The sequence below is a fragment of the Haplochromis burtoni genome, unplaced genomic scaffold, assembly GCF_018398535.1.
Source record: "Haplochromis burtoni strain Fernald_Lab_line unplaced genomic scaffold, NCSU_Asbu1 Contig_736, whole genome shotgun sequence".
Classification (NCBI taxonomy): domain Eukaryota; kingdom Metazoa; phylum Chordata; class Actinopteri; order Cichliformes; family Cichlidae; genus Haplochromis; species Haplochromis burtoni.
Window position 1 is genome coordinate 155,366 of NW_024583097.1, and position 13,261 is coordinate 168,626.

The 13,261-nt window shown below is 38.8% G+C and overlaps 1 protein-coding gene across 1 annotated transcript; it reads left to right on the forward strand.

The window, feature by feature from the left end:
* Positions 1-5,431: 5,431 nt before the first annotated feature.
* pnrc1 (proline-rich nuclear receptor coactivator 1) lies at positions 5,432-11,575 on the forward strand. The gene is made up of 2 exons (XM_005950689.2): positions 5,432-6,075; positions 8,758-11,575. Exons 1-2 carry the CDS (start codon positions 5,737-5,739, stop codon positions 9,226-9,228), a joined length of 810 nt encoding a protein of 269 aa, XP_005950751.1. The 5' UTR covers positions 5,432-5,736; the 3' UTR covers positions 9,229-11,575.
* Positions 11,576-13,261: the final 1,686 nt, after the last annotated feature.

Sequence of the window (13,261 nt, forward strand, 5' to 3'; positions counted from 1 at the left end):
AAAATCAGTAGTTAAAATGTAAGTTTTGAAATTTAAGCTTAAAAGTGTGGATTTGGTGCTTTATTCAAATGCAGCTGAGAACAGGTGAGTCTTCAACCTGGATTTAAATAAACTGAGTGTTTCAGCTGATCTGAGGCTTTCTGGGAGTTTGTTCCAGATATAAGGAGCATAAAAGCTGAATGCAGCTTCTCCGTGTCTGGTTCTGACTCTGGGAACTGATAAAAGACCGATCCAGATGACCTGAGGGATCTGGAAGGTTCATACTGGGTCAGGAGGTCATTGATGTATTTTGGTCCTAAACCATTCAGAGCTTTATAGACCAGCATCAGAACTTTAAAGTCTATCCTCTGACGGACAGGCAGCCAGTGTAAAGACCTCAGAGCTGGACTGATGTGGTCCACTTTTTTGGTCTTAGTGAGGACTCGAGCAGCAGAGTTCTGAATGAGCTGTAGTTGTCTGACTGATTTTTTAGGTAGACCTGTAAAGATGCTGTTACAGTAATCAAGCCTACTAAAGATGAATGCATGGACTAGTTTTTCCAGGTCCTGTTGAGACATCAGATCTTTTATCCTTGAAATATTCTTGAGGTGATAGTAAGCTGACTTTGTTATTGTCTTAATGTGTTTTTCTAAGTTTAGGTCTGCATCCATCACTACACCCAAATTTCTCGCCTGGTTTGTGGTTTTTAGATGTATAGATTGAAGTTCTCTGGTGACCTGTAATCGTTTTTCTTTGGCGCCAAAGACTATTACCTCAGTTTTGTTTTTGTTTAGCTGGAGAAAATTGTGGCACAACCAGTCATTAATTTCCTCAATGCATTTACCAAGAGCCTGTACAGGGCCTCGGTCTCCTGGTGACATTGTGATATATATTTGTGTGTCATCTGCATAGCTGTGATAGTTTATTTTGTTGTTGTTTATAATCTGTGCCAGTGGGAGCATGTAGATGTTAAACAGAAGGGGTCCCAAGATGGAACCTTGGGGAACTCCACATGTGATACTTGTCTGCTCAGATGTGAAGTTACCTATTGATACAAAGTATTTCCTGTTTTCTAAGTATGTTTTGAACCAGTTTAGTACAGTTCCTGAAAGACCTGCCCAGTTCTCCAGTCGTTTGAGTAATATGTTGTGGTCAACTGTATCAAATGCTGCACTGAGATCCAGTAAAACTAAGACTGACATTTTTCCACTGTCTGTATTCAGACATATGTCATTAAACACTTTGGTCAGAGCGGTTTCAGTGCTGTGGTTCTGTCTAAAACCTGACTGGAAGGCATCTAGCATTATTCTGTTTTAAGAAGTAATTGAGCTGTTGAGAAACTGCTTTTTCAATGATCTTACTTAAAAATGGGAGATTTGAGATCGGCCTGTAGTTGTTCATTTGTGTCTTGTCAAGATTGTCCTTTTTCAGTATAGGTTTAATTACAGCAGTTTTTAGTGTTCTGGAAACACACCTGAATTAAAGAAAAGTTGACGATCTGTAACAGGTCTGACTCTAAAGTCTTTGAGACCTTTTTGAAAAAACTTGTTGGCAGGACATCTAAACAGCAGGAGGAGGAGTTCAGTTGACCTAAGATGTCCTCCAGGTCTTTGCTGTTAATAGGGTGAAACTGTTTCATAGTGTTTAAACTATTTTTCGGTGGACACAGTACATATCCTGAATCTGCTGTTGATGTACCAATTGCTTGTCTAATCTTTTGGATTTTGTCTGTGAAGATTTGGCAAAGTCATTGCAGGCCATGGTCGAATGAAGTTCAGCTGCCACTGACACAGTAGGGTTTGTTAGCCTGTCAACTATAACAAATAGGACCCGAGCATTATGACTGTTTTTGGTGATGATGTCAGAGAAGTAGGACCTCCTTGCACTCCTCAGTTGTAAATTATAATTGCGAAGTGTCTCTTTATGATGTCATAGTGAACCTGGAGGTTTGTTTTTCTCCATCTGCACTCAGCTTTCCTACACTCTCTTTTTTCATTTTTCACCATTGTGGAGTTTCTCCATGGAGACTTCTTCCTTCCAGAGAAAACCTTCACCTCAATGGGAGCAATAGTGTCCATAACATTTAACATTTTAGCATTGAAGCTATTGACGAGCTCATCGACTGAACCCCTGGACAGGTCAGGTGTTAATGGGAAGACCTGGTTAAAGATCTCACTACTGTCTTCAGTTATACACCGTTTTGTGATCACTGCTGTTGACATATTTGTGTGGGCTGAGATTTTACTTTCAAAGAAAACACAATAATGATCAGACAGGCCCACATCAGACACAGTAACCTTTGAAATGCTCAGGCCCTTGGAGATCAGTAGGTCAAGAGTGTGTCCTCTATTATGTGTGGCCTCTGTTACATGCTGAGTCAGCCCAAAGTGTTACTCTGGTCTTTAGTCCCTTTGTCCTGAGGGTTGTCCACATGGATGTTAAAATCCCCAACAATAATTACACAGTTGAAATCAACACAGATCACAGTTCACTGAGATCATTAAAAAAAGTCAGTGCTGTATTTGGGAGGCCTGTAAACATTAAGAAACACAGCTTTGGATGGGGCCTTCAGCTGTGAAGCCACATATTCAAAAGACTGAAAACTTCCAGGAGATAGCTGCTTACATTGAAATGATTCATTAAATAAGACAGCAACCCCTCCTCCTCTCCTGCTCGCCCTGGCCTCACTGATAAAACTGTAGTTAGGAGAGGTCGTCTCGATGAGAACAGCTCCACTGTTATTTTGGTCCAACCAAGTTTCTGTTAAAAACATAAAATCAAGGCTGTGCTCAGTGATTAAATCATTAATTAAAAATGTTTTCCCAGCTAAAGATCTAACGTTTAATAAAGCCAACTTAAGTGTTTTAGAGGCATTACTTGTCCCCTCGTGTTTGGGAGCAGTCTGTGGCACACAAGGTATGTTTACTATATTTAAAGATCTTTTAGAGTGCAGATCTCTGTGTTTTGACCAGGCCACATGTCTCCTTCTGTCACCTAAAAGTACAGAACTTTTAAAACCTTCTAGTAAACAGGGTCCCAGCTTCTCCTGGGAAAAGTCACCACTGCCATAATCCTCGCAGCCCAGACCCTCCACACATCACACATCAGACTGTGGAGACAGAGCATGAAGGTGGTAAGGAGGAACTGGGCAATGTAACTTTGATTGCACTGTTGAGGGCGGGGCTTGGTGACAAACCTTTGGCCGCTCTGGTGGGGGGTTTATGGGGGACAAAAAGGGATTGGGCCGGGGGGTAGATCTAAGCACTGACCCGCTCCATCATCTCTTCAGTGAATTTCAGGTGTGGGGAGGAGGGAGACAGGGAGGGGGAGGAGAGTGATGGCCTGTCAGGGGTTTGGGGGAAGGTCGTGGTCCCTGGTCCTGGTTGTTGGTGTTGTTGAGAGTTGGAAGCAAATAGGGACCCCTCTTCTTGCCTCTGATGTCTCTCCTTTCTGAAGCTCTTCCCGGGTGGGGGCAGATGAAGATCCTCCTCAAGGTTTCTGCTGGGCTTTGTCTGTTCTTGCATAGTGACAATGAACTCAGGTTTGCTATCACACAAGTGTCATTTTTTTGTCTTAGCTGATTATTTGAGAACTAAAATGTTAGCTTTTAAAATTAAAAAGACCAATCATAACCTACAAGCAAAGAACACATTCATGCTGGAAAAATATTAGCAGTACCATGAATTGAAATGCATGTATTCTGTGGTTATTGTGTAGTCATTTTTCTCTCTTGCGTTAGACTTCTTGTTGAGGTCGTGGGTATATTGAGTATATAGGAGGAGATGTACTTAAATTATTTATTTTGTTGTTTATTTAATACATAAGCAGACTTAAGTCAATAATGTTAAACTGTGTCCATTTAGATAAGGTGCACGCTACATGGCGTTCCACAAGGATGTCAAACATTTGTTTTTAGGTGTTATTAGCTGCAGCAGGAATCCCCATAAACCGTACATATGTACATCTGTCTAAATATAATCTTACAAGTAAAAGAAGTAACTTTAAAAATATACAATCAAATATAACAAGGGTAGTCTAACAGGACATAAAAATAGAGCACTCAAAATTCCTCACGAAATCTCACAGGGGTTGTTTTGCTCACTCTTGAAAGCTGCTCCGGCTAAGGAAAGTGGGCGCTCATGCGGTGCAGTTCATTTCTTTACCACAAGGCGTCACTGACGGACCGTTAAAGGTATACCTTTAATTCATTCGGTTTGTTTTTTTTTCATTGTGAAATATTTAAAAGCTTATCTATTATTGACAGGGGTTATATAAATTAATAAATTAATATGTGTCTTCATCCATAGTATTTCAAACACAGTGATACAGAGAAGACTTTAATGAGATCGGAGACCTCTTATTAATCAGAGAAATTAATGTTTGATTTCTAAATTTCAGGAAGAAGGAAACTTCAAGTCAGACATCCCCCAAGAACATCAGAGCAGGGTGCAGGTTTCTACAGGTCTGTTTGTAGTCTGTCACATGACAACAACAAACAACCTACTAACTGTACTGGCAACATAAGCCCTGCCCACTGCAGCTGAAATTATTTATTTTGCTTTTCTTATATTACATTAATGCTCCGCCTTTGAAAGACATAACCAAATAAAAAAACAGAGGAACTCAGAATAAAACGTCACTGGCAGGATGCGGTCTGACACGCCCCTTACTGGACAGTGAAATGGGAAAATGTTGTATTTTGTTTCTTTCGAAGGCAAAAAAAAGAAGATGTTTACTTTACAATAAACTTATTAGTTATCTTAGCTAAATTTTATTTTCACAAATGCAAATACAGTGACAAAACACCTAATTTTAAACATTACTATAATGATGTTTTATGTTACATAAAATTGATTAGTGGATCACTTAACAAAAAGGCTATGAAAACTATTACTATTTGTAGTAATTACAAATTATTTGAATGTTTGTAATTCTTTGTATTACACCCCCTGGCATATGTTAATTTTGTTCTGATTGTATACATGGTCTGTATACTGTTTCTTAATAAAGTTTAATATTTTGAAAAAAAAAAAGCCCCTTACTGGAAACACGGACCCCGGAAATAGCAAAACATCCAGTTCAACAGACAAATACCGGAAGTTAAGGAGATTTTCTGCAAAATATACCAATATCTGCACTCCATGTCACCTTATGTTATGATTTCTACCGTTCTGACTTTTCCTCCAAGTGTTATTAAATGCTGATACTTAATTATTTCATTAATATTGTATTTTATATGGGTTACCAATGTTATTAGATTTTTTGGTTAAAATATTACTTTCATCATTTCATTATTAATAAATTAGGGTGGGGTGTATACGTTAAGGGTCAAAAATCAAACCTTTCTCGCAGAAATTCTCGTTTGAGTCTGAATGCCCTTTTGTACTTTGACGGATGCACAGTTTCGTTTTGCTTTGAAAGGTTCTACCGGAAGTGACGTATTTTATTATGGGTAACTTAAGCTCTCTGCCACTTCTGCTTTGACAGGCTCATTTTGCACGACGCGTCATCCATTGTTTAGCGGCAGCAATAACTGAAAAAAAAACTTTTAAGTTTCCACACTGGAGCTTCCGTTGATATACTTTAACGTTAAATTCGTTAAGTATTTGTTTTCTGTGTGAGGGCAGCTCGAAAAAAGGAAAGCGAATTATCCACTTAGCTAATTGGTAGCTAACTGTTAGCCTGTGACGTTGTTAGCTAAAACAACAACCGCGGAGGAATTAGACAGCCTGTTTATGTTTTCGCCACTTCAGAGACATGTTGGACGGATCTACCGCTTATGACGATGAAGCCAACATCGGCAACGTCGAAAATAACAACCCGATATCGCTGATTTCCAGCAGCGATGTGACGAACAAAACGAAGCAGGTTCTGCTGAAGAAAGGCGGAAGGAAGCTGCGGAACGCAGCGCCGCTGCACCACCACAAACCCCCGAGAAACTGCCCCAACAGCCGCCTGTCGGACCACCACCACCACCACAGCAACAACAACACCCTGACGGCCTCGACTGGTCACAGACCCGCATCTCAGGTCGGAACCGAGCCCGGTGAGACCGTGTTCACCCTCCATCCCCTCAAACATGGAGCCAGGAAAGAGGTACAGATTACAGCTGCACTGCAGCTCTGCACGGGCTTGGTGCTGAACTGACAAGTAAACCTGTAGCAAGTTGAACAAAGGCTATTAAAGCCATAATGGGAAAATAAACTATGATCCACAAAGTGTATGATCATATCGGTTGCCTTCAGAAAGTACAAAACGTCTAATAAGCTTTAATATATTTTATTTTAAGGTTTGTTACAAGTGTGCATATGCTTTTCTTTCTCTCTCTGGCATACTGTTAAATTTGGTAAAATTGGTTGTTCATTATATTTTATAATCCAAACATTTAATGAAAATTCAGTGTCTACAACCATGTGTATATTAAAGTATTTGTGTAGAAGTACATGCAGACTCATGTAAAAGTACACGTAAAGATACCCATACAAAACTAATTGGGCTGAAACCCAGTTGTTGTGCCTGAGGCGTTTTTAACTGACGCAGTTACCACTCTTTCTCCTGAAGGTGACGTGAGTCGAGTCTTTGTTCCTCTTTCACTCGCTGATTAGCGAGGAAAAAATGTTCCCAATTACGCATGGATGGCAGGCTTGTCTGTCAGATAAATGCAGATGGGAGAGTCCACAAAAAAGACAATGGAAACATGTTTTTGGTATAGGAAGTGTATTGCTTTAACAGACGGACTTTTTGGCGTTATTATAAATGTGCAATGTTGTTCCTGCTTATTAAAAATGTTTGGTTCCTGCCTAAGCTTTGTTTGGGCCTCCACCAAAGGAAAATCACCTGGACTGTATTAGCAACAGTTTTAATCATATTTTCCTTCAAACTGGATCTTTCGTTTTACTCAAGCTCAATTGTTTCTGTTACTTATAGTAACACAAACTATCAAAGCGGATCAGTTGTGGTTAAATGGCTTGTTTTGAGTCAGGAGAAAACCTGCATGTTTAAGAATATCAGAAAACAGGGTGTTGCTGTGTGTAGCAATTTGACGGGGTGGGGGAAAACACGTATGAAACTGTTCAGTCTATCGCAATACTACGCCCCCAAGCTTATCAGGTTATTACAAAATAATGACATCATCTAACAGGCAGCGGGTCTTCAACACACCCGAGTCTTTTGTATTTCTTTTCCTTTTTCTCTTTGGGTATAAACTCTGTTTCTACACTGTGGTTATACTCTGATAGTGAAATGTAAACACTCCCCCCCCCCAAAAAAAAAAATAAATAAATCAGGAGTCTGTAACAGTCAACAACTGGATTTTTACACAAAACATTGGTGTCAATAAATTCGTTCCTTTAGACATTACCATGCCTACATAAACAGATGGGAATTTGGATATGCAAGCACAGAAGATAATAACAAATGAGGAAGGTTTGAAGCATCGACAAGTAAGCCAGTTTCTCCAAAAGTGAAACCTAAACTACAGGCTGTGTGTTTGTCTCAGCATCTGTGAGAGAAAAACTGTTCAAGCAGAAAAGTTATAATTGTACACACAGATGAGTCCAAATGACTCATAATGTTGATGTGTAAATACCGGTGGTAGAAATAAGCAACTTTTTGACATCAGCTTTACCACATAAACCTAAAAGATGATAATGTGCGACTTTTTTATATGCATAACAGTGGAACCCCGGCTTAGGAAGACCCCATTTAACAAAAAATTCAAGTTACGAAGGCACTTAACAACAATATTTCTGCCCGTGGTACAGCAAAATGCCCGCGTAACGAAATAGATAAAATAGAAAATTGAAAAAAATTAAATTAAATTCCATAATGTTATGTACATGTACACGTATGTATGCATGCATACGTATGCTTTCTTCAACCTTCGCCACCTCCTCCTCCACCAAGAACTTCGTCTTCAGCCAGCATCGCCTCACTCAAAAGGCGATGGAAAAAGGTGCTTTGACTTAGGAAAATTTTGACTTACGAAAGACCCTCTGGAACTAATTAATTTCATAAGTCGGGGTTCCACTGTATTTTGTTTTCAAAGCCAAATGTTCCCAGATTTTATGATTGTAGCATTCAGTAATTGATTCAATGCTATTAAAATTAAGTGATAATTTTGGCTCCTAAGGCTGATTGGAGCGGGGGGGGGGACAAAAGTGATTAAATGGTTGGCCATGTTGCACTTATTTCCTATTCATCACGTCTCCAAATTCTTGTTTTTGTTTAGCTTGAGCCAAGATGCCGAAAGAACCTTTAAAACCCAAGATTTTATCTAAACGCATCTATGCTGATATTTTGAGCTTCCAACTATGCATTTAACCCACATTTTACAAGCAACCTCACTCTGGAAATGTTTTTGTAAGGTCAAAAACATCCCCTAATGTGGTCCCTACAATGTGATTAATAAGACAGCCACTGTGACATCACGATGACATCAGTTAACCACAGTGTTAACATTTTGGTCACTGAGATGTGCGTGTGTGTTTTGGAGTAATAAATGACCATATTTAAGTGTAAAAGTAAAGTGTAAAGTGTGCATGTTAGTCCCCATAGGGAAATAGTTCCTCTGCATTTAACCCATTCACCCAGTGAAGCAGTGGGCAGCCGCCAGTGCAGCGCCCGGGGAGCAGTGTGTAGGGACGGTACCGTGCCCCTTTAGACAAGAGGGTGAAGTGTCAGTTACTAGCCAAGTCTGCAAAGAAGCAGACACCTGCCATTTAGTTTAAATTTCAATGAATATTAATCCAGTTTTATTTCAAACTTTGTGTTTTGCAGCTGCTGAAATTTAAAGGTGGCAGATTGGAGCGAGGGGCTGCACAACCAGGGGGTCAAGCTAACCGCAGCCTGCCTAAGCATGATCAGACCAACCATAATGTGAACACCAGGAGCCACAAGCCCAAGCAGAGCCAAACACCTGGTGTGGCTCACCCCACAAAGAAGAAAGATAACAGCACACCTAATAAACCCACCTCCGTCCATCAGGCTCAAGAGCAGAAAAAGCCCCTCCACCCCTCCAACAACGTAAAGATTGTGAATGCACTGCCTGCTGAAGCTGCACCTGAATACCTCAAAGATGGTGAGAAGGTCTATGCTGGAGCTAAGTTCAGTGAGCCACCCTCACCCAGTGTCTTACCGAAACCGCCCAGCCACTGGGTCGAAGAAGATGAGCCTATTAAGAGCAACCAAAGCCGGGAGCAAATGACTGTTCATTTGAAGTCACTGCTGAAGGTTCAGGATGCATCATGACCACAATTTGGAGTTTCAAATCAGAGCTGACCTATAGTGTCTGATCTGCGATTAACCTTTAATACCCACAATTGGAAAATTAAAATTGAAAGTTAAATGTAGTTTGGCCCTTTTAACACACTGCAATACAATGTAGGGAGTTTTATTCACTGTAGTACAATTTCCCATTAGCCAACATGCTGCCTGCATTTGTGAACATTTTGTGCACGTTGTGTTGTTGCTGGAAATCTGACTGACATGCTGTGTATGTCAGATGTTTATCAGATACTTCCTGACTTCTGGTAAGCTGATAAATGACTGAAAGGTTTTTTGTCACTCAGTTAGTGAGATTGTGCAAAAGTGATCTGAAGTCGCCTCCAGCAGCAAAACAATCAGTGTCTGATGTTTACGTCATGCAAAGTGATGACGGCACTTTCTTTGTGAACACTTTGGAAATGGCAGCCATGTGTTTGACTTTTTAAAGCACTTGTGTAAATGTACATAATCTATTGTAAACACACATTTGTGTATATTTTCTTGTTATTTTAACTGAGATTCTAGTTTTGTTACTGAGGTTTTTCCAGAAAAGAGAAAAAAATAGTCCCCCTGCGAACTGAGGCACTTTGTTACAGCTTCATCAGCATGAGGCACAGTGGATGTAAGAGACTGTTTTCAGTGTAAATCAGTTAGAGCAATCAGGAAGGGCAGGACACCTTGTTTTGATGTTCCAAAGCTTGACCAGCCACTTTGATGAATTCACCAGCCAGCTTAGAGCACAGGAGAGGACTTCCACATTCTGGCTGTGTACCTTTCAAAAGGCTTGGAAAGTGGACTAATCAAAAATGGGGGGGGAAAGAAAAGGCATGACCTTAAGTTACAGCTGCTAGCTGAAATTCTTTCCCTTCCCTCAACACGGGTCCAGCTGGTGGAGAGTCGAGAGTCAAATCAGGGACTGTGATGCTGACGGGGCTGTTGAAGCCTCAGTGAAAGCAAGATAATGACGACGATGTGAAAAGTTGCACAAACCAGCTGCTGCAGAAAGCCAGTATCCTGCATCCACACCAAGTGCTTTTTCTTTTCTTTTTTAAATTTATTGCACTGATATAAAAAGTGTGTACACTTTAAGTTTGCTTTTTCTTTGTGTCCACCGAGCACTTAGCCTTTTTTCTTTTTTGTTCTTCTTAATTTTTTTTTTGTCCCCACACCAGAAAACTGTTTACAAAACAGTATCTGAAGTACATCTACACATTAATGTTTCAGGGACTTCATGGCAGTAAAATTAAAATAACAATTTTCAGTTTGTTTTTTTTTTGTTGTTGTTTTTTTGACAATCAGTGATGTAAAATTTTGTTATAATGAATCAGTAACTCAGCTGTCCTCATTTTTATATGAAATGCCAGGATTAGAGTGAGTTGATTAAATAATTTGTTTTGAAGTCACTATATTGAAGGAAAAAAAAAATCCCCAAGCATTTGTTGTTTCTACCTCCTGAAATCTTCTAAAGACATTTTATTGTTTCGCTTTTGAATTTGGAAAATTGTAAATTGGATGTTGAGCTACTATCAAACATTATCCATGGATGAATTGGTCATTCCTGCTGCCTCAGACACTGGGAATGATTGATTTGTGCTATTATGTGGTAATAGAGGCAGGTAAACATGCAGTAAGTGAGGATGTCTAAATGAGGAGAGAACGGAGTCACATCAATGTTTGTGTGCTATGTGTTATTTGCTGAATAGAAAAAAAAGAACAAAGTAAGTTGAAAAGAGATTAATTTTTAAAGTTTAGCTTTTTCAGTGAAAGCAAGGACATAAAGGAGAAATCGCTGTTGTACACACACATCACAATGTTTCCACACTTTAACTTTTTACAGATGTTTAAGGCTCACTTGGACAAAGTCAAGTTTTTTTTCTTTCTTTTTGTATGACTTCTTTTTTTCCTAAAGGGGACTTGATTTTCACTCACATGCTCATGCCATGTACCTCTTACCTGTATTTGTGTTTCTTACACACATGATTGTTTACCAGGAGTGAAGTATGTGTTAAAGTTAATACAGGTCATCTTATGATTATGTACCATAAGTTTTTTTTTTTTTCTCTCACTTTTTTAACTTAATTAATTTTCATGGATGCAGGCAGTTGCTGGATCTTTTTCTTTGACCTCTGTGACGTCGCTTGAATGGAAAATTGTATTAATGTAGCAAGAAAAACTGCCCATTTCATTGCAGTGTTTTAAAATCATTTCATTCCATTTATAAGAATAAGCATAAAAATTTGTCCATGCCACAATTTGAGAATAAAAGGCGTTTATTTTATAAAGTCTTTCATATCAAAAATTTAAAATGCAATTAAAAAATTGGTAACCCCTACTATATTGTTTGAGTATTCATTACAGGTGGAGTTATTTTTGTGAAAATGGGACATAAGGGAATTGCAAGACTATTGTGGCAACTTTTACCAGAATAAGGAACTATCACATCATCATGGCATCATTACTCATTTAACTATAAATATTTTATCATATTCACACACACACATTAGTTTTAGTCACTGTGTGTGATTTTTGGAGTAATAAACAACCATATTTTGAGACGAGGTTGAAGTGTGAACTTACCAGCCAAGGCTGAAAAGAAGCACACTTCTGCCCTTTAGTTCCTATTTCAATGAATATTAGTCCAGCAGTAGAATAAAAGACACTGACTGATGGTGTTAACATAACACATTACAGTATGACCTGAAAATTAAAAAGTCCATACATATGACCAAGGGCAGTCAGAATCTGCAGACCATACTTTACTTCATTCCTTTTATGAATTCAGAAGGATACTGGGATGTGCGCTGGTGAAGATACAAAATCTCAAATTTTGCCCATTTTACCAATGTAACAAATCCTTCCAAATATCCCTGCATCCAGACTCATTTAAGAAGTTAACAATTTTTAAAGTAGGCCACATCCTACCCCTAGTAAACTCTTTATAAATCCTCAGTCCCGTGACTAACTGCAGGTGACTAATATTAATATCAATAGTAATATTAAATCTGATGCATCTCACAGGGATTTAAATGCATTCATCCTGCTGATGTGATTCAAACTTGATCAGACAGCTGAACCTTACTAGTTATTTTGAACAAATGTCTATTCTTGTGAAAGAAAAAAAAATCCTCCTAAAATAATTAAGCAGAGCTTGTGTTATCATTGCATGGCATTGTGATTTTACTTGGCCTAGACATTTGCAAATACTTTCGAAATATGAAAACTGAATTCATATAAGTTTTAATGTTTTATTAACTCAAATAATTAATAAATGCAATGTTTTATATGTATATTTATTTATCTGTCTAAAGAGTTTAGCAAAAAAAAAAAAGAAAGAAAGAAAAACGCCAGTGAGCAGTATTACTGTTCATTGGGACCAAAAGTGATACTGTTCTGTTATCACTAAAAGTTGTGAAATGTTGTATCACTAAAATATCATTCTGAGTCAGTTTATTATTCATTATGTGTTTGCAGCACCCTCTGTGGTTGCTCCAAGTAATGCACTTTAGAAACAACTTTATTTTGAAAAACTTTATTGAACAGGAAGTCGGCTCAGTCAAGAAAAGCGAGTAAGCAAAAAGAAGGGAAACATTTCGGCACTAGTGATGTGCGATATCACTGATTTCCTTTCCGATCTGATACCAAGTAATATTCAGGGTGGTATCGACGATACTGATCCGATACCGATACTTTGTACAAAAACCTATTTTATTTATTGTATCAAATTATAGCATCATAATGATTACAGGACATCAGATTACTTGTTCTTATCACTTAATAATGCAGAGTTCATCATATAGAAATAAAAAAACTGAAGTTGTGCGCTACTTGAACACCTTGCCTGCCTGCAGCACTAAAGGACTCCGTGAGAAACGTCTGTCTCGCCCTAGCAGCACCTGTCCCTCTCATCCTCTTCAGTTCACCTCAACATACGCGCCTCATATTCTGTGATATGATTTACTCTGAGGTGTTTGACAAGGTTAGTGGTGTTGCCACAACCATACATGCCAACCCTCCTGAT

Coding starts and splice junctions, on each gene's coding strand:
- pnrc1 (XM_005950689.2), top strand. CDS start 5,737: ATGTTGGACGGATCTACCGCTTATGACGATGAAGCCAACATCGGCAAC. Junction 6,076..8,757: donor AACATGGAGCCAGGAAAGAG/GTACAGATTACA, acceptor TGTGTTTTGCAG/CTGCTGAAATTTAAAGGTGG.